Source organism: Dromiciops gliroides, chromosome 5, assembly GCF_019393635.1.
Source record: "Dromiciops gliroides isolate mDroGli1 chromosome 5, mDroGli1.pri, whole genome shotgun sequence".
NCBI lineage: Eukaryota > Metazoa > Chordata > Mammalia > Microbiotheria > Microbiotheriidae > Dromiciops > Dromiciops gliroides.
Window position 1 is genome coordinate 288,032,463 of NC_057865.1, and position 27,741 is coordinate 288,060,203.

Consider the following 27,741-nt stretch of genomic DNA (forward strand, 5'->3'; position numbering starts at 1 on the left):
CCTGGATGCAACGTGGGGTTGATCAGGAGGACTTTCCTGGATTTCTTCAGGCTCTGGATACCCTGGGGATTCCCAGACAGAACTAAGGGGCCAGGGGGAAACCCAGAGCCTACACAGACCCAGAAGGCAAAGCAGAGGGAAGTGAGAGGTCGGGCTCCAGCTGAAAGCCTGGGTCACCCAGGTCTCATTGGCCTCTATCTTCATTCCCCTGACCATCCAAAGCCATGTCTGTGCCCAGACAGCTTCGAGAGGAGAGGTGAGTGGACAAGGACCTGTAGTATAGCCTCTGACCTTGTCCTTTGGGTGGGAGTCCCCCTCCATCCCCTGAAGGTCTGTGTGGTGAGCTTCCTGTCACTCTGGTAGGGGAACTGATAGCAGAGCTAGGGAAGAACAGATTGAGTCAGAGCCCATCTGGTGAAGGCAAGATTCTGGTAAGTTTTCTTTAAAGATAGAAACTGCCTCCTGGTCACAGAAAGTTAGAAGTGGAGATCAGTAGTCTGGTCTTCTTGTTTGAGGAAACTGAGTCTTAGAGCAGAAAGTGACCTGTTCATGGTCACCTGGCCAATAAGAAGCAGACTCAGGTCTTCGGGGTCCAAGTCCAATGCAAGGTGCCCAGTCCTGAGCTAGACCCTCGGATTTAAAGGATAGTCTATAACAGTTTTAAGGCTTCCAAAACACTGTCTTCCTAACAGTCTGGTAAGGTGGTGATAATGGGTGGTAATACTAGTGATGATAATGTATTGGCTCGTGCCACTGGTTGAAGAACATTAAACATAGTGATTCTCTCAGGACTCTTAGCAAAGAGTCTCAATGTCATTGAACAAGGTGATGAGGCAAAAACAACAGAAAAAAAATATCCATTTGGTCCACAGGCACAATGGAAGGCAGACTATTAGATGTACTGGAATAATAGCAGGATGGAGGCTTGTTCCATGAACATTTCTATCTGAAATCCATTGGACAACTTTGGGAATTAATTATATTTAATAATAATAGTTAGCATTTAATACTCTAAGGTTTGCAAAAATATGTTATTTAAATTAATTTATTTATACTTTGAACTGATACAACAAAAATATTATTCCCATATAGTCAGCAGAACTCAAAAAAGTAATTTCATATGAAATGGTGACTCTTCATTTCTTAAAGCTTGCTTTAAAAAAAAGGTCTAAATTCTATATGTTACTCCTGAAACTGTGCTGTTAGCTGTTTTTTTTAAAACTTCCTTCTGTTCTCTTCTGTGTACTTAAAAAAATCTTCCATTGGCCCTATTTAAAAAAAAAAGTCAGAATTGTTAACCTTCCCTTTCCTTCCGAATTAAAAACTCAGAGAAAGAAAAAGCACTTGTAATTAGTATGCATAGTCAAGCAAAGTGAATCCACATGGTGGCCATGTCAAAAAGTGTACCCCTGCTCCTTGTGTCCATCCTCTTTCTGTCAGGAAGTGGGTAATATGGTTTACAGAAAGTCTTCTGGAAACATGTTTGCTCATTGCTTTGATTCTGATCTCTTCCCTCACCCCTTCAAACCTTTAGAACAGAACCTATTCGATCTTCCCAGGATTTCTGTTTTCCCTCAATAACCTTTAAAGACATTATGATTCTGAAAGGACACCTGTTTCTCTTTCTCCTATTAGAATGTTAGTACTACATTACAATATTGCTCTTTCCAAGTGGCTCAGATAAATCTACCTTTCTTGGTTTCTCTGGACTCTTATGTTTGAATTGTAAAATTCCTCATCAGCTCTCATCTTTTCATCAGAAATACTTCAAATTCCTCTGTTCCCTTCCCCTCTTAGAGAATTATACTCAACTTTGCAAGGTAGGCCATTTATTATTCTTGGTTTTAAGCCTATATCTTTTGTCATTTAGAATACCGTATTTCAAGATCTCTTTTGATTTTTAGCAGAAGCTGCCACATCTTGTGTGATCCTGACTAGCTCATTGGTTCTTTTTTTTTTTTTTCCAGGCAATGGGGGTTAAGTGACTTGCCCAGGGTCACACAGCTAGTAAGTGTCAAGTGTCTGAGGCCAGATTTGAACTCAGGTACTCCTGAATCCAGGGCCAGTGCTTTAACCACTGCGCCATCTAGCTGCCCCCCCATTGGTTCTTGAAGTGCCTTTTTTCTGGATACTTAAAATATTTTTTTCCTTGACATGGGAACTCTGGAATTTTGCTCTAACATTCTTGGAAATTTTTCTTCTGGGCTTTTTTTTAGGAGAAGATTCTCTCTTTCCTTTGCCCTCAGATGAAATCAGTCACTGTAGTTTCTTATTGGGTTCCTTCATGCTTGTCTGGTCTGGACTTCAGAATTTTGCTAGACTGGGCATGCGAAAGCTGAATGGTCTGTCTCCTGTTCAACTGGTTATCTTGACTGGAAGACTGTAAAGCATGTTGTATGCATTATTTCATTTGAACATTACACCCATGCTGTGAAGATGGGATTTTGTTTTCCCCCATTTTACAGATGAGAAAACTGAGACTGAGATTCAGAGTCAAAGAACCTGGGTTTGAATATTTCCTCTGCCCCTGCTACTTATGTGACTCTTGGGGCAAAACATTTCACTTCCCTGGGCCTCAATTTCCTCACCTGCAAAAAGATTATATAATTCTGTAGTCCCTTCCACTCTGAATCTATGATCCCATGACCTAGGACAGCAAGGGTGATATTACAGTGGGTTCCATGTCCCCAACTCTGAGCTAGCTCCTTGGAGAAAAACACTGATCTTTGGAGAAACCACATTCATTGGTCTTTGAGAGCAGCCCTCCTTTCAAGGCCCTTCCCCCTTCTGACTTGTCGGGTGTAGAAAGGTCCCTAGGTAATGAGCAGGTCATGGTCTCGTGACTTCCTGCCTGTGTGACTTTGGCCAAGTCACTGCCACTCTCTGGACCTCCACCTCTTGATCTGTCCAATGAGGAAGTACCCTCTAAGGACCCTTCCAGGACACAATTCTAGGAGTCCAGTACTCTTGCTGGACTGGAAAAAACATATTTGAATAAATGAACACATGGATTTATGAAGTGCTTCCTATGTCCTGAGCACTGTGCTCATGACTGGATATACAAATACAAAAAACAGGACAGTTCTTGCCCTCAGGGAGCTTATTCTACTAAGAGAAAAAACATAAAGGGAAATGGCAACCAGGGAGGGATATTCTGATGAGGAAAGTTACTGGAATGCTGAGTGTTGTCCTAAGGGAGCAGATTCACATGCATGCATGCGTGCTTGCTTGCTTTGGGAATAAAAGTTCATTAGGTCAAAGAAGCATGACTTATGCTTTCTCAAAGAAGAAGTGAACCTCTTTTTCCTCTTGGGTGACCTGGGTGATGTATGGGTCAAAATACCACTTTTTTTTTTTTTTTTTTTTGCAGGGCAATGAAGGTTAAGTGACTTGCCCAGGGGGTCACACAGCTAGTAAGTGTCAAGTGTCTGAGATCAAATTTGAACTCAGGTCCTCCTGAATCCAGAACCACTCATCTACCTAGCTGCCCCTGAACCACTTTGTTCTTGTGGGAGGCTAGACCTGTCTCTCAATTTAGTAATCCTCCAGGGGAGGAGTAACTTGGGGATGGAGCTGACTCTGATCAGCTGGGTGACCTCAGGCAAGTTGTTTAACCACTCTGAATTTTGTGGAATCAAACTAGCAGGGAGCTCAGATGTCGTCTAGCTCACCCTTGCCACCCCATCTCCATAATCAGTTAACTCCATGAGGAAAAGCAGTGGGGTTGATAGAGAGTTTGTCCTGGGCTGAGGAAGACATGGGTTCTAGTTCCATCTCTGACACATACTATCAATGTGACCCTGGGCAAGTCACTTCATCTTTGAGTTTCCTTAAATGTAAAATGAGCAGGTTAGATCTGATGGACTCCAGCATCTGTTCTAAGCCTAGATCTCTGGTTTTAGGACTCTGGGCAAGTCACTGGACTTCTCAGAGTCCCAGGCAACTCTCAAGGACCAAAAGTTGCACAACAGGAGCTTACCTACCTTGGTAGAGGGATTTCCCTCAGTAAGAGAGACTCCCCTTCACCAATGAAGGCAGAGATGTAGACCAAAGAATCTTCCTTCTCTTCCTCTTCTTCCTTCTTCTCCTCCCCACTCTTCCTCCTCCTCTTCCTCCCCTCCTCCTCCCTCTCCCTTTCCCCCTCCTTTCCTTATCCTCTTCCTCATCCTTTCCTCCTACTCTTCTTCCTCCTCCTTTCCTCCCTGTCCCCTCCTCCTTTTTTCCTCCTCTTCTTCCTCTGCCTCTTCCTCCTCCTCCCTTTCTTCTCTTCTTCCTCCCCTCCCCCTCTTCCCTTCCTCCTTCTCCTCATTTCACATTTCTGTAAGCATTTGAAAATTTCTCAAAGTGCTTTCTTCATGGTCACCCTACTTTTTCAGGGCCTCTTTGCATTGGTTCCCACTTACATTGGCACTTTTTTCATGTCCCTCCCATTCACACGTTTTTCCTTTCATTCAAATTGTTCATCTTATTGCTCCCCAAACCTGGCATTTCATGTCTCTCTTCCATGTCTTTGCACAGCCGTGTGCCTGGAGTGCCCTCTCTCCTCACCCCCACCTCTTTGCCCCCATGTTTCCTTTGAGTCTTGGCTTAGATGTCTCCTCCTCCATTTTGCCTTCTTTGATTCCCAGTTGCTACTGTTCAATCTCTCCTCCAGTAATCCTAGAACATTTTGTTGAATCCTTACTTTCCCCTCTTCCCTGCATACTTTGTATTACACTTAGCTGTTTAAGGACCAGAGCCCCTCGGTAGAAGTTAAGCCCCTTGGGGACAGGATCGGTTTTGTTCCTGTCTCCTTATCCCCAGTGCTTCGAATATGTTAAATTCATACTAAAAACTGTGGAGTTGATGAACACCCTGTGAGGCAGGTAGTGTGGGTATCATCCCCATTTCACAGAGGTGGACACTGAGGTTCAGAGCCTCCCTCCTTCAGGGTTGCACAGTCAGTGCGTGCCAGAGCAGAGTCAAACCAAGGCTCTTCTACTTGGGAGAAGACCATAAGATGAAGTGTTCCAGGGGATCCCCCTTCATCCAGAAGCAGAGCAACGCCAAAGCCTGTGTGGCCTGAAATCTCAGCCCCACGCAATGAACTTTAAAGGACAATGGCCAGGCTCTTTGGGATCCTGAAAGGCCTCCTCAATCAGAAGGAAAGAAGAGTCAATTAAGTTCAGTGGAATTGAGTCAGAGAATTATTACTAATGCAATGACATTCTTAACCAGGATATTCAATTAACCTCAACGTGACCTTTCTGGACCTCAGGATCTGTAAATGGAGGGGGTTGGATTAGACGATCTCTAATGTCCCTTCCATTTGTGACATTTCATCTTCCAACTCGTCTCCCAGCTCTGACCTTCCCTGTTCTAACATTCTCTGTTAGAAGAGCTCTCCCAGTTCTGATGGTCCACAATTCTGTAAAATCTAGATCCAGGTGAGCATCATACACACACCTCCTCTGGCTCATATTACAGCTAGTCTTATGCACCTCTTTTATCTGCCTGTTTGGCTGTAAGCTCCCTGGGGCATCCATTTTCTTCTTTATCCTTGTCTCTCTCGAAGCATCTACACACAGTAGGTGCCCAGAAAATGCTTCTTGAATGCATGCGAGTCCCTGGATATTTCTGACCCCCAGTCAGGTTCTCTGAGACTCTCTGTCCTCTTCTTCATACTCACCTTTTCCCTTTGCTTCCCCAGTGACTTTGAGCAGCTCCCCGATGACGTGCCAGTATCGGCCAACATCGCTGACGTCGAAGAGAAGACGGGTTTCACCAGCCACTTTGTAAGAGACACCCCCTCCCACCATTGCTCTAGGCGGGGCAGGGAGGTGGGGGGAAGGGAGTCGGCCGCTGGGTTAGTGATGAAGCCCATGGTCCTCCAAAGCCCTCCTGTCTGCCTCTATCAGGCTTGGTCAGGACAGGGGGCACAGAAATTCCTTCCATTTGCCAATGATGCCAACTCAAACACAACTGACCCTTCCAGGGCCCTTCCTTCCCCAGCCCCTCAGCATCTTGGAGATGAATGAAGCTCATCAGATCCAGCAACCAAAGAAAGCTAAGACGTTAGTGGCTGAAAATGCTTCACAAATCCTCTCCCTGGGAATCATAGATTAGGAGATATTAAGGACAGGGGCAGCCTCTTATTTTACAGACGAGGAAACTGATTCTCAGAGAGGGGCAACAATTTGTCCGATGTCACACAGTGAAGGGCAGAATTCAAATTCATATCCAGGGTCCCTGACTAAATCCAGCAGCACTGCACATAGCCCATGGCTGGCAGATCCACATTTTAGAAGGCATTTCTATGCCTTAAACCATAAGTGCCTCAGACCTTCAGGGTCCGAACTCCCAGAGGATTTCAGATGCAGTGGTAGGTTTATGGGGAAAGATAGAAGTTGATCAGTCAGCAAGCACTGTGCTCAGCACTAAACATACGAAAACTAAAGAGACACTAGATGTCCTCAATCTAACAAAGGAGACACGTGCATAAGTATATTCAGAAGAAATATACAAATATAAGATGATTTGATGGGGGAAAGGCACTCAGAGTTGGGGGAGTGACATAGGAAAAGTCTCATTTAAAAGGGGGTGCTTGATCACAGGAAATGAGTGATTCTAAAAAATGGGGTTGAGGGGGAAGGGCATTCCAGACATGGGAGGGAGGGAAGCCTGTACAAAGGTATGGGGATGGGAAATTATGTATTGCACATAAGGAACACTCAGAAGGACAATTTGGTTGTGTGGCTTTTACACCCCGGCCACCCATAGAATCACAGAATTTAGCCATTCAAATGAGAGCCTGGGACAAGAGAAAGAACAATGAATTTGGAGTCTGTCTCACTTCCTGTGTGACCTTGGGCAAATTGCTTAACCTCTCTGGGTCTCCATTTTTAAAATGAAGAGATTGACCTAGTTTCTTCTGAGTTCTCTTACAGTCCCATGTCTATGATCTTCAGACCTCCTCCTCTATCTCTTCTTGGCTGCATCTCCCATGGCCTCTCAACCAGTGTCTGAACCTTTGTCCCTCCTCAGGTGTTTGTCATTGAGGTCAAGACAAAAGGGGGAGCCAAGTACCTCATTTACCGCCGATACCGCCAATTCTATGCCCTACAGACCAAACTGGAGGAGAGGTTTGGGCCCGAGAGCAAGACGGCCCCCTTTGCTTGCACGCTCCCAACCCTGCCAGGTAGGCTCCGCCCCCTTCACCTGCACCCTCCCTACCCTGCCAGGTAGGCTCCGCCCCCTTTGCCTGCACGCTCCCAACCCTGCCAGGTAGGCTCCACCCCCCTTGCCTGCACCCTCCCTACCCTGCCAGGTAGGCTATTGAGTGCTCCTGACCTACCCTTAAATAGTGACTTCATCCCTTCGTTCCCTAGCTGCCACACTTCCCCTTCCCCCCCCCCCCGGGTCTTTTTAGGCTAATATAAGGGTTTGGTGACACCACAGAACCCTCTCAGGAGTGACTCTGTGATTCCCTTGAGCGGGGTAGTCTTATCCTTTAGACTGTTCTTCTGGCCCCCAGAGCATTACTGTTGTAGTAGATCAGAGAGAATGCTAGACTGGAAATCTGGGGACCCGGGTTCGAGTTCTACCTCTATCCAGGACTCTCATGTGGGATGGCATTAGATGTGAACTGTTTGGCTCTTAAGGGCAGAGCTGGGGGGAAGGGAGCCGTGAAACGGGAGGATGTCAAGTTTCAGCAAAGAAATCCTCCCTAATGATTAGAGCATTACCCAGGTTGTTTTGGGAGATAGTGAGATCCCCAATCACTGTAAGTATTCAAGTAAGACCCTAAATGACTACTTTCAGAGGATGGTACCCCAAAGTAGAATGGGCTGCCTCGGGAAGTAATGAATTCCCCCTCCTTGGAAGTCTTCAGCAGAGGCTGATACCCACTTCTCAGGGACTAGGTAGCCTCTCAGACTCTTTCTAAATGTGAGATTCTAGAATTCTGTTTCCATGATGATCTACTCTGCAACCCTGGGCAAATCACTTCCCTTGTTTGGGCCTTGGTTTCTCTGGCTTTAAAATGAGTAGAGTCAGACACATATTGGCCCTGCCCAATAATGTATGTCCTGTTCCTCACCTGTAGTCCACCACCTCTCCACTGAGAGGCAGGAACCATCCTCATCCATAAATCTGGAGCTGACATTGATCACTGATTGATTAGAGTTCTGAAGTATTCAAGTATTCTCTTCTTTGACCTTGTGGTCTAGGACAACTTCTGACATGCTAATTATTGCTCTCTCCTCCAGCTAAGGTTTATGTTGGTGTGAAGCAGGAAATCGCTGAGAGCAGGATCCCAGCCCTCAACTATTATATGAAGGTACTTCTGAGCAGTGCCCCAAGGGGCTGATGCAGACCCCCATCAGGCCTGGGGCTGCTCGCCTCTCCCCTGGGCACAGGAATGAAGGAGCTTCTGTTTTAGATCTTAGGACCTGTTTGTCCCAGAACCCCTCAGTGACCCCTTTGTGTTGAATCTCAAGCAATGCAGTTGAAGAGCATAGGATTACCCACGTTATCTTGCTCTTTTGTATCAAGAAGGCTCATCTGCATTGCTCTGAGGGAGTACAGAGGTAATGCTTTCATCTATTTTTTCAATTCAGTAACTATTTATGAAGCATTTAATAGATGCCAAGCACTGTGCTGAGGGCTGGGGTTACAAAAAGAGGCAAAAGACAGTGCCTGCCCTCAAGGAGCTTACAATCTAATAGGAGACACAACCCATAAACAGATATATATATATATATATATATACACACGATGTAAGTTATATACTAAATGAATGGAGGAGCAGCTAGGTAGTACAGTGGATAAAGCACCAGCCCTGGATTCAGGAGGACCTGAGTTCAAATCCAGCCTCAGACACTTGACACTTACTAGCTGTGTGACCCTGGGCAAGTCACTTAACCCCCATTGCCCCCCTCCACCCCCTGAAAAGGTAGCTTAAAAAGGTAGCTAAATGAATGGAAGCGATTAACAGAGAAAAGACATTGGGATTAAGGTGAGTTAGGGGAGAATGTTTTCATGTTTGATGCCTGCTCTGAGGCAGCTGAGTGTCTAAGAGGCTAGAGGCTGGACCTGGAGTCAGGAAGACCCGAGTTCAAATCCAGCCTGTGTGACCCTAGGCAAGTGACTTAACCTTAGTTTCCTACTTTGTAAAATGGGAAGAATAATAGCACCTATGTCCCATGGGTGCCGTGAGGATCTGATGAGACTGTAAAGCATTTGGCACAGTGGCCGGCTTGTAGTGAATGAATCTGGGAGGAAGTACTTATAACTAGAGGGAGCAGCAGGGGCTGCCTGTAGGAGGTGGCACCTGGATGGAGTCTTGAATGAGACTGAGAATTCTAATGGGAGAAGGAAAAAGGGAGAGCATAATAGGTATGGGGGAGAGTCTGAGCAGTGGCCCAGAGGTGGGAGATTTTGAGGTTATGAAACTGCACACAAAAGCCAGGTGGACTAGTGTGCAAAGAGTATATGAGGGGGAGTAACAGGAAGTAATCCTGGAAAGATATCCCGAGGTCCGGTAGGAGGGGCTTTAAATAACTGTAGCAACCATCACAATAGCTCCAATTTGAAGAGCATGCTAAGGTTTGCAAAGGGCTTTACTTGTTGGCAACTACCCTCCAAGGCAGGTGCTATTATTAGACCCATTTTACAGAAAAGGAAACTGAGGTGGATAGTGGTTCCATGGTCACAAAGCTAGTAAGTGTCTGAGGCAGGATTCTTCTTTTTGTGTGGGGCAGTGAGGGTTAAGTGACTTGCCCAAGGTCACATAGCTAGTAAGTGTCAAATGTCTGGGGCTAGATCTGAACTCAGGTCCTCCTGAATCCAGGGCTGGTCCTTTAGCCACTGTACCACCTAGCTGCCCCCCTGAGGCAGGATTCTTGACTTCAAGTCCCAAACTCTAGCCACTGAACCACCAGGACATTCACATTGAATCTTAGAGTCCATAGGGAGCCACTCAAGATTCTTGAAGAGAACAGTGACATGATCAGACCTACACTTTAGGGAAGTCACTTTGACAACCTTTTAGAAGATGAATTGGAGCTAGAGAAAGACTTAAGGCATGGAAACCAATGTAGGCTAGAAGGATGGTGACTGTATGAATGAATTCTCTTCAGGACAGGAGAGATATTGTGCTAGACCTAGTCATTTAGGTGGCTGAGTAGATTGCTTTTTTTTCTTTTTGGTTTTAGAGGCAATTGGGGTTAAGTGACTTACCCAGGGTCACACAGCTAGTAAGCATCTGAAGCCAGATTTGAACTCAGGTCTTCCTGACTCCAGGACTGGGGCCACCTAGCTGCCCCCTGAATAGATTTCAAGGCAGAAAGACTGGAGTTCAGATTTTTCCTCAGACACTCACCAGCTGTGTGACTATGGGTGACTCAGCCTTAGTTTCCCTATCTGTAAAATAGGGTGATTTGATCTCACCAGGTTGTTGTGAGGATAAACTGAAATATCATGTCAAATACTCTGCCAGCTCTAAAGTGCTAGGCTCTCTCCCTCTTATTGTTATCATTATGAGGACTGACAGCCCTTGGCAGCTGATGAGGTGCTTCAGGGGTGAGGGAGAGGGCAGAGTCTGAGAGGACTTTCTGGTGGTGAACTTGGGAGCCTTCGAGGATGGCTATAGAAATCAGGAAGTCTGGAAAAAGAAATTTAAAGGAGAAGTTCTCTTCATGTCAATCTCAGGACAAACACATATAGTACGATGTGGTTTTTTTAAATGAATTTCATTTTAAACTGTATTTGACATGATATTACTCGGTTCTCCTTTCAGCCCAAGTGTGAAGGACTTATTGGTGTAAGGCCATAATGAGAAATGTCTGGGAGTCAATCAGCCACACACACTCAAGGTTGTGGGGGGTAGAGGAGAAGACTCTTTGGGGTCCTCTCCTAGACAAAAATGACACAGGGAAAGTAGAGGATAAACTGCCATCTTTGAAGGCGACCTGAAGGTGTCCAGAGAAGAGAAAAGAAATTCAAGGCCCTTTCCAACTCTTCATATGGATCTCATGAATGATTATGAGGAGTTTTGACCATGAAGGAGAATGTAATTCAGAGTGGGGGGTGGGGTATCAGGCCATTCTGCAATGAGGGATCAGAGGAGAACCCTACATTTGGAGCCCGAAGGGACCTCAGGGACTGTCTAGTATAAGGCTCTCATTTTGTGGGGAAACTGAGGCCCACGGAAGTTGTCCAAGGTCACACATAGAATCATCGTTCTAGATCTGGAAGGAATCTTATCCACCATGTCGTCCATCTGCATCATTTTATAGATAAGGAAACCGAGGCTGAGAGGGCAACTTGCCCAAGGTCCTAAAGCGATCTTAGATCTATCAGGGGCCCTGTGGTCCATCTCCCTCATTTTATATAGATGAGTAGAGGGAGGGCCCAAATCCCTTGGGTAGTAAATGTCCCAAACCCAGGTCTTCTGGTACCCCCCTTGACGTTGTTTCCATGGTACCATGTTTCTGTCTTCATAACAGCCCAGAGCTTGACTCTATCTGTTGTCTCAGGTCTAGTTCAGTTAAATTCAGAGACTCGTCATGAGCTAGGCCTCGATAAGTCTCAGACACCAACCACCTGGTGTCAGGCAAGCTGTGATCAAAGCCAGCGGAGGGGTGTCTTCATCCCCCAAATCACCAATCTTCAGAGTATTAAGTAAAAATTCCTTTTAATAAGCCCATCATCCTTTCTGACATAGATGTGATTTTCTGGTTTCATGTCCCAGGGTCATGATGATTAGCACAGTTTGACGCTTGTGGAAATAATGAAAAAGAAAGGAACCCGCCGCGAGATCCAAAGAGACTCTGATCAACCTTAAACCTGAGGGAGACAGGCCCTCTCCCATCCCCTCACTGCCATAATGAGGAGAGTGTTTCCTGATGATTCGCTCAAATCCCCAAGCCCATAATTCTCTGGCTGGAGAGGCAGATGGGACCAGGCCTTCCTCTATCACCTTCAGTTTTCTCCCCTGGTAATGGTGGGGACAAGAATCGTCTATTTCTGACTCCATACAATTAGTACCAGAAATAACCACCTGCCGCCCAGTGTTTGATCATTTGTCTATTTCCAGTCACCTCCCAAATATTGGTTGGGTGCCAGTCCCTGCTCCAGCTGCTCTTTCAGGTCTGAAAATGAACAGAGGATGGGGATGCCTCCCTACCAAGGAAAATTGGGGGGGGGGGCAGAGGATGTGAGGTCGAGTCCTTGAAGTCATGCCACTTCTCTCGACCTCATCTGTAAAATGAGAGGGCCGTACTCGCTGACCTCTAAGGTCCTTTCTGGGTTTGGATCTAGGGTCCTAGATAAGAGGAGAGGACATTTGCCCAAAGCCCCTTGATTAGTCAATTGAAACCAGTCATCTGCAGCACCTACTGTGTGCCAGACATTGTGTTAAATGATGTGGATACAAAGAAAGACAGAAATACAATCCCTGGTCCCAAGAAGTTCCTAGTCTAATGGCTTAGACAACATTCCAGCAACTATATGCAGACAAGATGTAGGCAAGAGAAACAGGAGATAATCAGGAGAGGGAGGGCATCAAAAGTCATTCATAGGGGCAGCCAGGTGGCGCAGTGGATAGAGCACCGGCCCTGGAGTCAGGAGGACCTGAGTTCAAATGCGGCCTCAGACACTTAACACTTACTAGCTGTGTGACCCTGGGCAAGTCACTTAACCCCAATTGCCTCACCAAAAAAAGAAAAGAAAAGAAAAGTCATTCATAGCAGTCAGCTGGGATGACAACCCAGAATCTCTCTCTGTCTCTCCTTCTCTCTCTGTCTCTCTCTCCCTCTCTCTCTGTCTCTCCTTCTCTCTCTGTCTCTCTCTCCCTCTCTCTCTGTCTCTCTCTCTCCCTCTCTCTCTGTCTCTCTCAGTCTTTCTCTCTGTGTCTCTCTGTCTCTCTCTGTCTCTTTCTCTCTTTCTGTCTGTCTGTCTGTCTGTCTGTCTGTCTCTCTCCCACCCTCTCTCATAGATCGAAGGGTTACAAATTTAAAGACTGAAAGAACCATAGAGGTTCTACAGAGGAGGGAACTGAGGACTAGGGAGGCATATAGTAAGTTTCTGAGTCAGGTCCTCTGAATCCAAATCGAATGACATTTCCACCTTACTACCCTCTCGTCACTCTGCTATACCCTTCCAAACTCTTAACCCATTGGGACCCAATGATTCCAGCCCTGACCTTCTACGGGCATGGGGTTTAGGAGCTGTTAGCTGTTGTCCAGGTCCCCAAGGAGGGAGTGTGAGCTTCAAAAGTGATGGCTTTTCTGCTCCAGCAGGGGGCACTGTAATAACAGCAAATACCAAGCAAATCTACCTAAAGCTGGGAAATACTCCTTGTAATTAAAATGGACAGAATCCAAATAGTATAGCTTGGAACTCTGGGTACCAAAGGTTTAAAGCTTATATAAGCAGCTTCCTTGCATTTTGAGTTGCATGACCTGTTTGAGCTTGGGCCGATCACTTGATTTCTCTGGGTATCACTGTGGAGTACAGTGGAAAGAATGCAGGACTGGTTTGCCATTTCCTTCTCTAGCTCATTCGACAGATGAGGCAAACAGGGTGAAGTGACTTGCCCAGGATCACACAGCTAATAAGTGTCTGAAGGAAGCCTTCCCGACTCCTGAGACTCTATCCACTGAGCCACCTAGCAAGGAATGCTTGTGGAAGGCCTCAGTTTGAAGAAGAGCTGGGCTGGGTTAGGGGAGATGCTCTTTTCCAGGTAAATCAGAATTTGAGGTTCCTTCCAAATTCTTTTATTTTGGTTTCTAGGCCCTTTAAGATTCTTGTGGCCCTTTGTCTGCTCCTTATTCCACTGATCAGAGACCCGTTTAGAACCTGATTCTGCCTAGAATTGGGCAAAACACTCTAGATTAATGTTCTTTTTAAAAATATATATATTTTTTCAATTAACAAGCATCCTTCTCAGCCCTTATTAGAAAAAAAGAAAGGAAAAACAAAACCATTATGATAAATATACATGATCAATCTAAAAAAAGTGCAAATATAGACCCCGTGTGTCCCTAGTGTCATTTCCTCCTTGCTTTCAAAGCAGGCACGTTCTTTTCCTATATTGTCTGCCATCCAGTGTATTAGCGATGCACCTTCTTCATTAGGGGAAGAAGGGGTGAGGACAATGGAGACATCTCAAGCTGATTTCTCTGTGTCTCCTATAACATCCCCTCTTTTTCCAAACAGAAACTTCTCAGCCTGCCTCCTTGGGTACTGATGGATGAAGATGTCCGGATCTTTTTCTACCAGACTTCCTATGATTCTGAGCAGATCCCCCAGGCATTGAGACGGCTCCGGCCTCGGACCCGAAGAGTGTGAGTGGCAAAGCCCGCCTAGCTTCTAGCCCCTTCTATCTGGACCGGGTCTATGAATGGGGTAAAAAAGACCCTCATTGGCAGCATTAGAATCACTCTATGGGGTCAGTCTGTCTCCAGAAGACTCCTGTTATACCATCAGGCCCCTAGCTGAGCCTTGCCTCTTGTTGTTGGTCCTTTGTTCCAGAAGAGGACCAATGATGTCACTAATTCTATGGGTGGGACAAGGCGAGGTCAGCCCCATTTACACCACCTCCCTTTTGGGAAAGGTCTTGGTCTTGTTTTATGCTATGGGGAGGACACAGTGTGGAAATAATGATAATAATAGATATTATTTAGCTATTTAAGGTTTGCAAAGCACTTGAAGATATTGTCTCATTTTATCTTCACAAAATCCTGGGAGACAGATATTATTATCATTTCTATTTTAGAGATGAGAAAACCAAGACATACATAATGAGTGACTTGCCCGGAGTCACACAGCTTGTATCTGAGGTCTTTTTAACTCCTGATTAAGAAGGCTCAATCCATTGTGCCCCAAAGCTGCCTCACTGATGCAAAGCAGCAATTTATTTCTAATTTATAGTCTTAAGGAGTTACCTGGAAGTGGGAGTTACCTGAGAAGTTAAGGCACTTGTCCAGAATCACATAGCCACCAAAGGGAGGCTTTGATTGATGTCTTTCTGACTTGGAGGTTGGTCATTTTTCCACTAGTTGTTCTCAAACTTTTTTTTTTTAATATCAGGACTCTTTCACTTAAAATTTATTGAGGACTTCAAAGAGCTTTTGTTGATATGAGTTCTATCTGTTGATCTACTTTGATTATATTAATATATTGATCTACTCTATTAGAAATTTAAAATGATAATTTTTTTTTGTTTTTTGTTTTTTAGTGAGGCAATTGGGGTTAAGTGACTTGCCCAGGGTCACACAGCTAGTAAGTGTTAAGTGTCTGAGGCCGGATTTGAACTCAGGTACTCCTGACTCCAGGGCCGGTGCTCTATCCACTGCGCCATCTAGCTGCCCCTAAAATGATAAAATTTTAAGACATTTATTGATTCATTTAAAAATAGTAATGGTAGACCTATTACAAGTTAACAACATTTTAAATGAAAATAACTATATTTTCTAAAACAAAAAAGCAGTATTAGTGACATTGTTTTACATCTTTTTGTAAGTCTCTTTAATATCTAACTATATAAGACAGCTAGATTCTCATATCTGCCTCTGCATTTGATCTATGGTTGAAGTATATGAAGAAAATCTGTCCTCACACAAATACATACTTGTAAGAGGAAAAAAATACATTTTCATAAGCAAATGACTTGGTCTTGGTAGTAGTATAAAACTAGTTTTCACCATGAGAACATCCTGTAAAGGTCTTAGAGACCTCCAGGGGTCTGTGGGCCACACTATATTGTGGTAGCCTCTAGTGCCTTAGCATGGAGTAATTAATGGAAGCATTGGGTCCAGAAGGAGGGAGTAGGATCACATTGCTGTCCTCTACCTCAGCCAGGAAACATCTGGATTAGGGTGTTCAATCCTGGGAACCAGATTTTGGGAAGGAAACTCATGACCAGGCACAAATTCAGAAAAGCGTGACAGAGATTGGGAGGGGAACTGAAAATGATGCCATGCGAGGGGTGGCTGAGGGAAATGGGAATATATAGTCTGGAGAAGAGAATGTTTGAGGGACATGTGGCAAGAGTTCCTGAATCATGTGAAAGACGTCACTTGGAAGGGACATTAAGCTTCTGCTGTTTGACCCCAGAGAGAACTGAGGGGAAGTTGCAGAGACAGATTTAGTCTTGACTGAAGGCAGAATAGAACAGAACAGAACAGAACAGAACAGAACAGAACAGAACAGAACAGAACAGAACAGAACAGAACAGAACAGAACGGAACAGAACGGAATAGAACGAAATAGAACAGAACAGAACAGAACAGAATAGAATAGAATAGAATAGAATAGAATAGAATAGAATAGAATAGAATAGAATAGAATAGAATAGAATAGAATAGAATTAAATTGAATTGAATTGAATTGAATTGAATTGAATTGAATTGAATCAATAAAATAGACCTTCCTCATGATTTGTGCTTATCTAAGAGTGGAATGGCCTGCCTCAGGAGGTCCTTAGCAACATGTGATTTAGAACAGGAGGAGACCTTGGGAATGATCTAGTCCCATCCCCTCATGTTGCAGAGGGAAAACTGGGGCGCAGAGAGGCCCAGAGACTTTCCTAGCATCACACTGGTAGCAGTTCTGGATCTCTGGAGGTCTCTAAGAGGATTTCTGCTGCAGTAATTTCAGGGTGAGTGCAGCACCAGAAGAGAAACCCTGCCCTCCAGGATCCATGTGAGCCATGGAGATTCCTGCAATCGGAGCATGAGGACATTGGTTAGAGTCTGGCTCTGTTACTTACTACCTGTGTGGCTTTGGGAAAATCACAAACCCTCTCTGGTCCTCAGTTTTCTCACCTGTAAAGTGGAGGGATTGGAATGGGCAATCTCCAAAGTCCCCCTCAGTTCTAAATCCTAATTTCCTATGAATCTCCCCAGGCCACCCATTCCTCTTTTGGACAGCTCTGCTTGGAGATCTTAAGCTTTAATCTTCCTCTTCATTCTCTCCACCCATTGCTCCTTGATCTACCCTGTGGAAAAAGCAGCATGCATTTATTAAGCACCTACTGTATGCCAGGCACTGTGCTAAGTCCTTTACAATGATCTCCTTTGATCCTCACAACAAGCCTGGGAAGTAGGTGCTATTATTACCACCATTTTACAGAGTGGGACAGTGAGGCAGAAAAATGGCTAGCCCAGGGTTATGCAGCTAGTAAGTGTCTGAAGCTAGATTTGAACTCAGGTCTTCCTTATTCCAGGCCCAGTACTCTATCCCCTGAGTCATCTTGCACCCAACAAAATACATTTAATTCCTTTTCACAGTGACATCGCTTCAACAAGTAAAGGCAGTTGTCTATCATGTACCCCTGCAGTCTTCTCTTCTCCAGGTTAAAAATCTCCCATCCCTCCACGCAGTCTTTATATGACGTGGTCTCAAATCAATCTCTCAATCAGCAAGCATTAAGTAAACAACGACTGCATGCCAGGCACTGTGTTAGGCACAAAACTGAAATGCTACCTGTCCTCAAGGAGCTTATATTCTAAGACAGAGGATTGCATGTACACATGTAAGCACACAAGGCACATACAACATACACACGTACACACAGGTGTATACACATGTACATAGATGTGTGTACATATGAATATACACACATGCACATGCATATATGTCAATCAATAAGCATTTATGAAGCCCTCACTATGCCCCATTCACTGGGCTAAGCACTGGGTATCCAAAGACAAAAGTGAACCAGTCCTCTCACCATCCTGCCTGCCCTCTTCCAGGTGGATTCCCATTCTCCAATCTCTTCCCTAAAGTGTGATGTCTACATTTAGGGTCCTTTCCAGCTCTGAATCCAGCCAACTCTAGGGAGGGGTTTTTTGGCCAATGATAAATGGTATTTCCATCACATTTTGCCTGGGACTTGTCCTTAAATCATGAGAGAGAGGCCAGTCACCCATTCTCCAGCTTCTGTTTCCTCTCCAGGTTTCACGGAAGAAAGTGAATCCAACTTGGCTTTTTTGTCAATCAGTCCATAATCATTTATTAAGCAGGGAGCCCCATGCTAAGGGTCAGGAAAACAAAACCAAGCTAAACAAAAGACAGTCTCTGCCCTTGAGGAGTTCCCACTCAAAGAAGACCATAGGAAACATCTCCTTGGGGGAGCAGGAGCCCTGTGAATTTTTCCCTACTATAGACCTTGAGAAAAGAAAGTGTGTGTAGAGCCCCTCTTCTCTCTTTGCAGCAAGAACATCTCCTCTCAGGCTCCTGGTTTTGACCGTCTGGGTACCCCATGTGCTGAGGTACGTGTTTCTCCTGGCCTTCATCCCTTTCCCAATGAGGCTTCTCACCTCCACCATGGAGAGTGACTTCTTGGCCAATCTGTCCATCTAAGGACATTTGTTACTGGCACCTCCTATCCTCTGGTACTATGCTGGGTTCTACATATGAGAGTGTGGATGTGTTAGTGTGGGGGTTGGGGGGTTATGTATTGTAAGGCTGCATAATATGGTGAGAAGAACTGAATTGGGAGTCAAGGAAGATGAGTCTGAAATCTGCCTCTGACACTGGTGAGCAGTGTGCAGCATGATGGGAAGCAAGTCACTCATTCTCCAGAGCCTCAGCTGAGTCATTTGTAAAACAGGGGCCTACCTCACAGACTTGTCATTCATCATAGCTGACATTTCAGTGGCCATTTAAGGTGTGTGAAACATTTTGCCTGCAGTAACTTATCCGGTCCTCTCTGTTCAGCAAACTGCTTTACTGTCAAACAAAGGGGCTGGACTACATGGTACCTGAGGTTCAATGGTCCTAAACCTGTTTCTTCCTCTGTAAAATGAGGGAGTATGAACTAGATGGCCTCTGATGGATGTCCTTTCCATCTCTAGACCTATAAGCTTATAGTCAACTATGCCAGGTACTGCTGTGGGAAGGATCAATTGAGACAACATACATAAATACAGGTGACTCAGTGGATGGATCACCAGGCCTGAAGTCAGGAAGACCTGAGTTTAAATCTGGCCTCAGACTCTAACTGTGTGACCCTGGGTAAGTCAACTTAACTCCGTTTACCTTGGTTTCCTCATTTGTGAAATGAGCTGGATAATGAAATGGCATACTCCAGTATCTTTGCCAAGAAAACCCCAAATGGGGTCACAAAGAGTTGGACATGACTGAACAACAACAAAACCCTTAGACAACTGTTAAATTTATTAAGCAAATGCCTAATACGTACTTTTTCATTCATTCGGGTGTCAGCTACAAGGGCATGACCCCAGTTGGGCAGATAACATGTAGCATCATTGCTCTAGGGCTGAGATCACCTAGGTCAACCTTCTTATTTCACAAATGGGGAAACTGAGGTTTAGAGTGACCATGAGACTAGACCAGGCTCACAACTCATGGGTGGTCAAGGCAGGATTTGAACTCATTTATCCAGGTTCAGTCCACATTCCACTATGCCACAATGTCTGTTTATTACAGCAGAGCCATGTAGTTTGCCAGCATCGTTGCTACCTCTTCAGAATACTAAGCTTCAAGGTCACCAGACTAATTCTTATTCCTTAGCGTTGTCTTACAGACTGGTAAAAATCAGATTTTCAAGGAATGGATTCTTATTTACACCATGTTGAATCCAAGTTCAATAACTAAGCCCCTTAAATCACTTTCCCAGAATTAGCTATTTTTTTATTTCATGAAATTTATATTTTCTTCAGAATATGTCTCTACCCCCACTTTCCCAGGGATTGTAGAGATTTCTGAATATATCTTTGCATGTTAATCCCATAATTTTATGTCTTCTCAGGCTCTGTTCGATTTTACTGGAAACAGCAAACTGGAGCTGACATTCAAGGCCAAAGACATGATCTTCCTGTTGAGCCGAGTCAACAAGGATTGGCTGGAGGTAAAATGACCTTGTGGTGACTACTTGAGGGTGAACTAAGGAAAAGTAAGAAAGTAATGAGTGCTAAAAAAACCCACCCCAAAACAAAAAACAAAAACAGAAAAAAAAAACCCAAAGTAATGAGTGGGGATGCTGAAGTGACTGAAAATCACAGTCTAGGAGGATACCTTGAGAGACTTGAGGGGCCTTGGTTATTGACTGACTGACTGACTGACTGACTGACATTGCTGTAATTGCTTGGGAACAGTGATGGCTCCATTCTTGGTCATTGTAGCTGTAGGGCAACCAATAAACACTTGCTGATTGACTGGTTATCTTCAAAGATCTGAAGGATCGTTATACGGGAGAGAGATTGGATTATGATAAGAGGCCTCAGAAAGGAGAACTTTGTTTATATTTTGTATTCATTTAAACATGAACATGTTCTTTCCTGTCAGTAGGGCTGGAACTGTTCCATTTGTCTTTGTACTCTGCTCCCATGACTCTAAATGCATCATTCTCTCCATCTTGCCACAACGACCTTTGTGTGTGTGTGTGTGTGTGTGTGTGTGTGTGTGTGTGTGTGTGGGCAATGAGGGTTAAGTGACTTGCTTAGGATCATACAGCTAGTAAGTATCAAGTGTCTGAGGCCAGATTTGAACTCAGATCTTCTTGAATCTAGGGCCAAGTGCTTTATCTACTGTGTCACCTAGTTGCCCCCCAGAATGACAATTAAAAAGCCTGATTTAGACTGGGAAGAACAAGAGTGAACTGGTACAAGAAACATTGGGTAGAGCAACAACTTCCATTTCTAGTAGCTTTTTAAGGTTTGTAAACACGTTGTGCACAGCAGCGTGAGGTGGGGAGGGTACAAACATGTAGGGGATGTCTTATCATTCCTATTTTACAGATGAGAAAACGGAGCCCCTGGGAGGTCAAATGATTTGGCCATGATCGCACACCCATTAAGTGCCTGAGTCAGGGCTTCAGCTCAGCTACTCTGACCAGGCCACTATGTTGCCTCTCAAGGTCCCATGTTCTCTTCCATCTTTCCAGGGCACTATCCATGGGGCCACAGGGATCTTCCCAGTGTCCTTTGTGAAGATCATCAAGGACTTCCCAGAAGAGGATGATGGCCTCACAAACTGGCTGCGATGCTACTATTATGAAGACACAGTGAGCACCATCAGGTACCGAGACTCAGGAGCTGAGGTCCATGGCCTTCTCTTCCTGCTCTCACCTCCCACTTGTGTTGGTCTCCTCCTCTCCCATCGCCTCACCTGGGCCCTGCGAATGCAGAGCTTTTGTTCCGACCTGCTTTTTCTGCTCTTCCAGAGCAGCCCCTATAGCCATGATGGGGTAACTCAGAGGTTGGAAGGTAGTGCCAAGGCCAGATTGGTGGGTTTGACTCCCAAGTGAGCTCACAAACTCTGCTGTATTCAATGGCCACAGATAGGAGCCCTACTCCCAGGGGGACTTGTGGCTGATTAAGGCATAATAAGTGTGCAGATGATGCTGTGCTCTCTTTTCTCCACTGCTAGAAGCACAACTCCAAGTATGGGCCCTACTGAGGTTGGTGTCATTGTCCCCCCTGCCCAAGGCAGAGCTAGCTCACTTCAGTAATTAAGGAAATAGCCAAGTAATCCTTACTTGGGACAGAGAAGATGAGACTCCAGATGGGAGAATACTCTGAGTTACTTCCAGACTCATTTATCTAAGGGGCTAAGCAGAGTGGATGAAGAGATTGCTGGTCAGATAGTTCAAAGCTATGGAAATTTGGCTGGCAGAGTGCTTTGCAATCAGTCTATCACTTAATCAATAGGCATTTCTTATTTTGTAATTGGTAGGAGGAACAGTAGATAAAGTAATGAACTTGGTGTTAGGAAGACTTGAGTTCAAATTCTGTCTCTAATTCACTAGCTGTGTGACCCTGAGCAAGTCACTTAACCAGCCTTAGTTTCCTCATCTGCAAAATGGCAATAATAATGCATCTAGGGGCGGCTAGGTGGCACAGTGAATAAAGCACTGGCCCTGGATTCAGGAGTACCTGAGTTCAAATCCGGCCTCAGACACGACACTTACTAGCTGTGTGACCCTGGGCAAGTCACTTAACCCCCATTGCCCCGCAAAAAAAAAAAATAATAATAATAATAATGCATCTATCTCACAGGTTGTGATCAGGATCATAGGAGATAGCATAATTAAAGTGCATTACGAACTTTGAAACTATAAGTAAATGCTTGCTATTTTTTATTGGCTATTATTTATTAAGCACCAATCACATTGTTGGTCATGGGAAGCAAGGAGGTTGCTGACTTGGATGGATGGTGGAAGACAATGCTGGAAGGAAGGTCATTTTACATTTTGAAGTGTCCCAAAATGAGGGCAGGGGGAGGAGTTAGAGAGGGGGACAGGGATGCAGGTACTGAGTTTCTCAAGAAGGGAGGGAGAGAGACCTGAAGATGCTATCAATAGACAGGGGAAGTGGACATCACAGTGCTCAGCAACAGTATGTCAGGGAGGGGCTGGAAGGGGCAGTGGGGAGGAAGGATCTTGCCAGTGGAAAAGAACAGTGAGCTGGATGCTGAGGATGCCAAGGCAAATAAAGATCCATTTGGATGCAAAGTGATTTAAGGGCGAGGCACCAGCAGAGAGGGTGGGGTCAGAAAAGCTTCATGTGGAAGGTGGTCTGGAAATACACCTTGAAGAAAACTAGAGTCATAGTCCTAGAGCCAGAAGGGACCTCAGAACTTTCTTGTTTTACAGTTGAGGAAACTGAGGAAGGGAAAACTTAAGTGATTTGCCCAAGATCATACATGTAGGAATAATAAAAACAACCCAAATTTACAGAGCACATTAAGGTTTTCAAAGTGATTTTAGTTATCTCATTCATGTGATCCTTAGGACAACTCATTTTACAGCCAAGGAAACTGAGGCTGATGCAAGTCAAATGACTTGCCCAGGGTCACATACCTTTTATATGTCTGAGGCAGGATTTGAGCTCAGGTCTTCCTAACTCCAAGGAAGGAGGGAGAGTACTCTACTTTACCACCTATCTCAGAGGTAAGAGTTGAACCCACATCCAGAGCCAGGGCTCTTCCCCCAGTACCATAAATGCCTCTAGAGAGTCTTCCTTAATAAAGGCTTTTTGAATTGAACATTAGGAAGCCATAATGTAGGTAGCAGATGGAATAAATACTTGGTCTGACTCAATCCAATTGGCTTCCTAGAAATTCCAGTCTTTTTGTTCTCCCACCTTCCTGATGTTCTGAATAGATGAGTCTTTGATCACATTCCACTGACTTAGCCACTGATGCTGAATTATCCACTCATTCTTTGGGGGAAGGATCATTGTGGTACCCAATGGAGATTAGAACTCAACCTGAGGGTGACTGGGTGACATGCTTTGTCAAATAAATATCATCTTTGAATTAATACTGGATTGAGGAGGGTGATTCTATTGTATCAGTGAGATTCCAGGTGAGCAGACCAGGAGGGATCAAGATAGTGGTACTATATACAACATGTGGCTGCCATATTTCTACATCACTCCAAATCCCTACCTGAGAGTTGGAAGAGATTTTAGCAACCAGCTAGTTCAACTCAAATTTGAAATGGAATCCCCACTATAACCAAGCTGATAAATGGTAATCTAGCCTCTGATGGAAGAACTCCAGAGACAAGGAACTTACTACCTCCCTAAGCAACCAACTTAACTCTTGGACAACCTTATTAAGAGGGTGTTTTTTTTCTGACCACAAGTCTGAATTTCCTTCTTTGCTACTTAATCACCCAACAATCAACAAATATTGATTTTATAGGTGTATTGATATACTTACTCTGCCAGGCAAATAAGTAAAATGAGCCAGTCCCTGCCCCCAAAAAGTTTACATCCATTGGTGCTGGGTGGGGGTGATGACAGCAAGGAGTGCATGTTTCCAGAGAAGTTAATGCAGGATACTGAAAAGCTCCCATAGATCGATAGTCTTTTCCAGGTAGAAGTTCTGTCCAACAATGATGACCCCTCCGTTGCCTGCCCTTCTTGTTTGACTCTTGTTCAGGTCCTTCCATATTCTTGCCTTGGGGTAGCCACCCAATTTATTGGAAACCTTCATTTTCTCTTGACATCAAGAGGGTATTAGTGACTATAGACCCCTCATATAAAAATAATTACACATTTGTTTGGTGGGGCCAACAGAGGGAATCAGGAATGAATGGCCTCGTGAAGGAAGTGGCCTCTGAACTGAACCTTGAGAGAGGCTTAGGGTTTCGAGAAGCAGAGGTGAGCAGACATTGGGGACAGTTTGTACAAAGTCATGGAGGAAGAGGATGGAATGTTGTGTCCAGAGAATGGATACAAGCCCCCCAATTATTCTTGGTTCTGCCAACCCCTCTGCCATGTTCAGTAGAATGGGGTAGGGGAGGAGGGCATCCCTCTTTCACAAGCTTGTGCTGACAAGTCTCATTTCTCTGTGTCACCTTCTTAGAGACATTGCTGTAGAAGAGGACCTCAAGAGCACCCCGTTGTATAAAGACTTGATGGAGCTAATGAGGTGAGGAGGCCCCTAAAAGGCAATGCTCTAATGTCAACTCAGTAACTTGATGTCCGGGAGATGAAAGAAGGCAGCTCCCCAGGCCAGCCCTTCAGATTAAGAGTCCTGAGGCTTGAGGAATTAGAATGCCAACTTTGGGCATTCTTTGGGTGGGAGAACCTCTGTTTTTCAAGATCTATTCTCGAGTAATGGGCAGGGAAAACTTATTTGGTGAGAAGCTGAGTCCAGAAGGGAAGTCAACCCCTGTGTAGTGGTGGCTAGATGCCAACTAGCTGGCTGTTTGTTCTCCAACTGAGGGTTTGGGATGGTGCTGATTCAGTGGGGGAAATCCTACTTATTCACATTCTCACAGCCCTTTAAAGTGTACACATCATTTCCCTCTCAATCCCATGAAGTAGGTTGTGCAGGCACCATGATCCCCAATCTTGGAGGTGAGGAAACAAACTTCAAGAGGTCAATGAAGTGATTTGCCGAAGGCTATGTAGAAAGGAGGTACTAGGGTCCGGATGTTTCATGAGAAGCAACTGGGTAGTGCAGCAGAAAGGTTATGAACTAGGAGTCAGAAGACCTGGGTTCAAATCCTGGCTTCACCAGTGACTTCTTTTATGATAGAGAATGGACAAATCTCTCCCATTCTCTGGGCCTCAGTTTCTCCATCTATCAAATGATGAAGTTAGAATCAATCAATAAACATTTATTAATGTTCATTTGCCATACATTAACATGTTAATTATATATTAGTATATTCTATTCTAAGATATATTAATATTATCAATACGCATTTATTAATTTATTATGTGCCACATACTGTGCTAAGAACTGAAGATAACAAGAGAAACAAAAAGTCCCTCCCCTGAAGGAGCTTACAATCTAATGGGGATTAGACTGGCCAAGCAAAATAGTATGGTGGAAAGATCCCTCGGTTTGGAGCCAGAAGTCCTGGGTTCAAATCCCAGCACTACTATTTGCTGTGTAGACTTGAGCAAACCTGTTTGCCTCTGGGGTTCAGTTTCCTGCTCTGTGAAATGAATGGATTAAACTAGATGACCCAGAAGGTCTCCTCTTACTCTAGAAATGGAATCATCAGGAGGAGCCAAGCTTGTGCTTGGACACAGGTCCTCTGATCCAAAACCCAACGGCTTTCCCCATGCTTCTCTTCTGACCATTGTCAGGAGCCCTACCTAAACCTCCTGCCCTTGCCCCTTGCCCTGCTTCTTCCCCATCAGGCAAGAGTTCCATCGCAGCGACATTGCTCTGAATTACCGGGACAGCCAGGGGGACCTGGTGAGGCTGCTGTGTGACCAGGACGTGGAGCTGATGGTGAAGCAGGCCTGGGCCCACCCCTCACAAAAGCGGCTCTTCCCCTGGAAGCTCCATATCACACAGCAGGATGACCTCCATGTGTACAACACAGCCCCTTGAGCTGGTGGGAAGGAGGCCAACCATCCCCTCCTCTGGCACCTTCCCCAGCCAGGGCTCCTCCTGCTCCAGGTGCTCTGCTCCCATGCCATCTCCCCCCGACCTTCCGCAGCCTCATTGAAATAAACAGCTGGGGCAGCTAGGTGGCATAACCCTGGATTCAGGAGGACGTGAGTTCAAACTTGGCCTCAGACACTTGACACTTACTAGCTGTGTGACCCTGGGCGAGTCACTTAACCTCAATAGCTTCACCAAAATAAATAAATAAATTAAATTAAATAAACAGCTGAGAGTCTGCAGCATCATCCCAAAGAAGCCCAGCATTGGAGCCGAGAGATGGATGCTTGGGACTTCCATCCATATACCTTTTTGCTTCCCTTAGACCAGAGAATATCAGAGCTGATAAAGCTTGGGTTCAAGTACTATATCTGATGCTTTCTCCCTGCATGACTCTGTGCAAATCATCTCCCCTTTCTGGGCCTCAGTTTCTTCATCTGTAAAATAGGGGGTTAGACTAGGTGGCCTCTGAGGGCTATTTCAGCTCTAAATCTACAACCTATGGATCCTATTCTCTGATCTAAGGGACTTTAAATAAATGCAGGGAAAAGGGGGTTAGGTTCAATGAGCTATCCAAGTAGATCCGGATGTTGTCAGAGGGTTCCTGGCCTTTACAAGGTCACCACCCTCTGAGAGAAGGGGTACAAATGTAATAGCAACCCACACTTTAGAACTAGGGTTCACATTTCAGAGCAGAGTGTGGAAACTCCTCATTTAACAGTTGAGGAAACTGAGGTCCAGAGAGGAAGCCACCATAGGATTATTGACTTAGAGCTGGAAGGGGCCCTGCTGGCCATCCGGCCCAACCCCCTCATTTTACAAATAAGGAAACTGAGGCCCATAAAGATCATAGGGTCTTAGATCCAAGACTGGAGAGGAGCTCAGAAGTTGGCTACATCATTGCCCGCACTTTACATAGCAGAAAACAAAAAGGTCAAAGTGCAATGACTTGCCCGAAATCACACAAGGAGTAAGGAACAGAGATGTTTGAACTCCAATCTTCTGAATTCTTGCCCCATGCTCTCTTTATTGTTTCCCTCTTCATAGGCAAAGAAACAGACTCAGAGTCTCTTGTCCAAGGTCACTTTCAAAAGGAAGTTAGAATCAGCAGGATGGATGGGGGTGGGGGAGGCCTGGGCTCTTTTGTTCCCTGAAGCAGTTTGTCTCTAATTTGCTGAGTCCCCAGTTAGAGCTGTGGTCATTTCTGGGCTCTTTCCATATTTTCAGAGCCTGGCTCCTTAGTCAAAAAAAAGGGAAAAAACCCAAAAAAGCAGGTGTCTGCTCTGACTCTGCTGGGGCCTTCAAGGCTCAGCCAGACTGGAGACCGCTGATGCATGGGCAGATGGTGGCAGCTTTCCAGTGGGCAGGGGCTGTTTTCAAGGCTCAGACCTTTCTGTACATTGATTGATGGGCCAGAGCTTTGTTGCTGCCTCTCTCGCAACATTTTCTAGAATCCATCAGTGAGTTTTCCAGAGGGAAGGAGCAAATTGTTTTCCTGTTTGCTTGATGGAGGACAGTTCTAACTTAGGGGGAAAAGCTCATATTGGAACTATCCAAGTAGAGTTCCTCTGGCCTTGACTGATGCTCTCCTCTGAAGCTTCAGCTTGGCTCTACGAGGCTCTTGCCAGTGGATCAAAAGTGCTGGTGGACTCTTTTGAATACAAACCTGGCAAATGGAACCTATCTCTTGTCCCAGGTGTGACCTTGCTAAGACAGGGAGGCTCATTGCCAGAAAGTTGGTCATCAATGGATGAATTATTTTGTTATAACAAACATTTTTATTTAAAGTTTTAAGTTCTAATTTGTATCCCCCCTTCCCTCCCTCTCCCCCCTCCCCAAGGCAGTAAGCAATCAGATATGGATTCTACATGTGCA

General features: G+C 45.0%; 1 protein-coding gene across 1 annotated transcript; it reads left to right on the forward strand.

The window, feature by feature from the left end:
• Nucleotides 1–27,741, forward strand: NCF4 (neutrophil cytosolic factor 4). Its single transcript, XM_043967222.1, has 10 exons — nucleotides 1–256; nucleotides 5,690–5,774; nucleotides 7,024–7,177; nucleotides 8,247–8,317; nucleotides 14,200–14,327; nucleotides 18,200–18,257; nucleotides 19,760–19,858; nucleotides 20,894–21,027; nucleotides 24,325–24,390; nucleotides 25,617–27,741. Exons 1-10 carry the CDS (start codon nucleotides 225–227, stop codon nucleotides 25,810–25,812), a joined length of 1,023 nt encoding a protein of 340 aa, XP_043823157.1. The 5' UTR covers nucleotides 1–224; the 3' UTR covers nucleotides 25,813–27,741.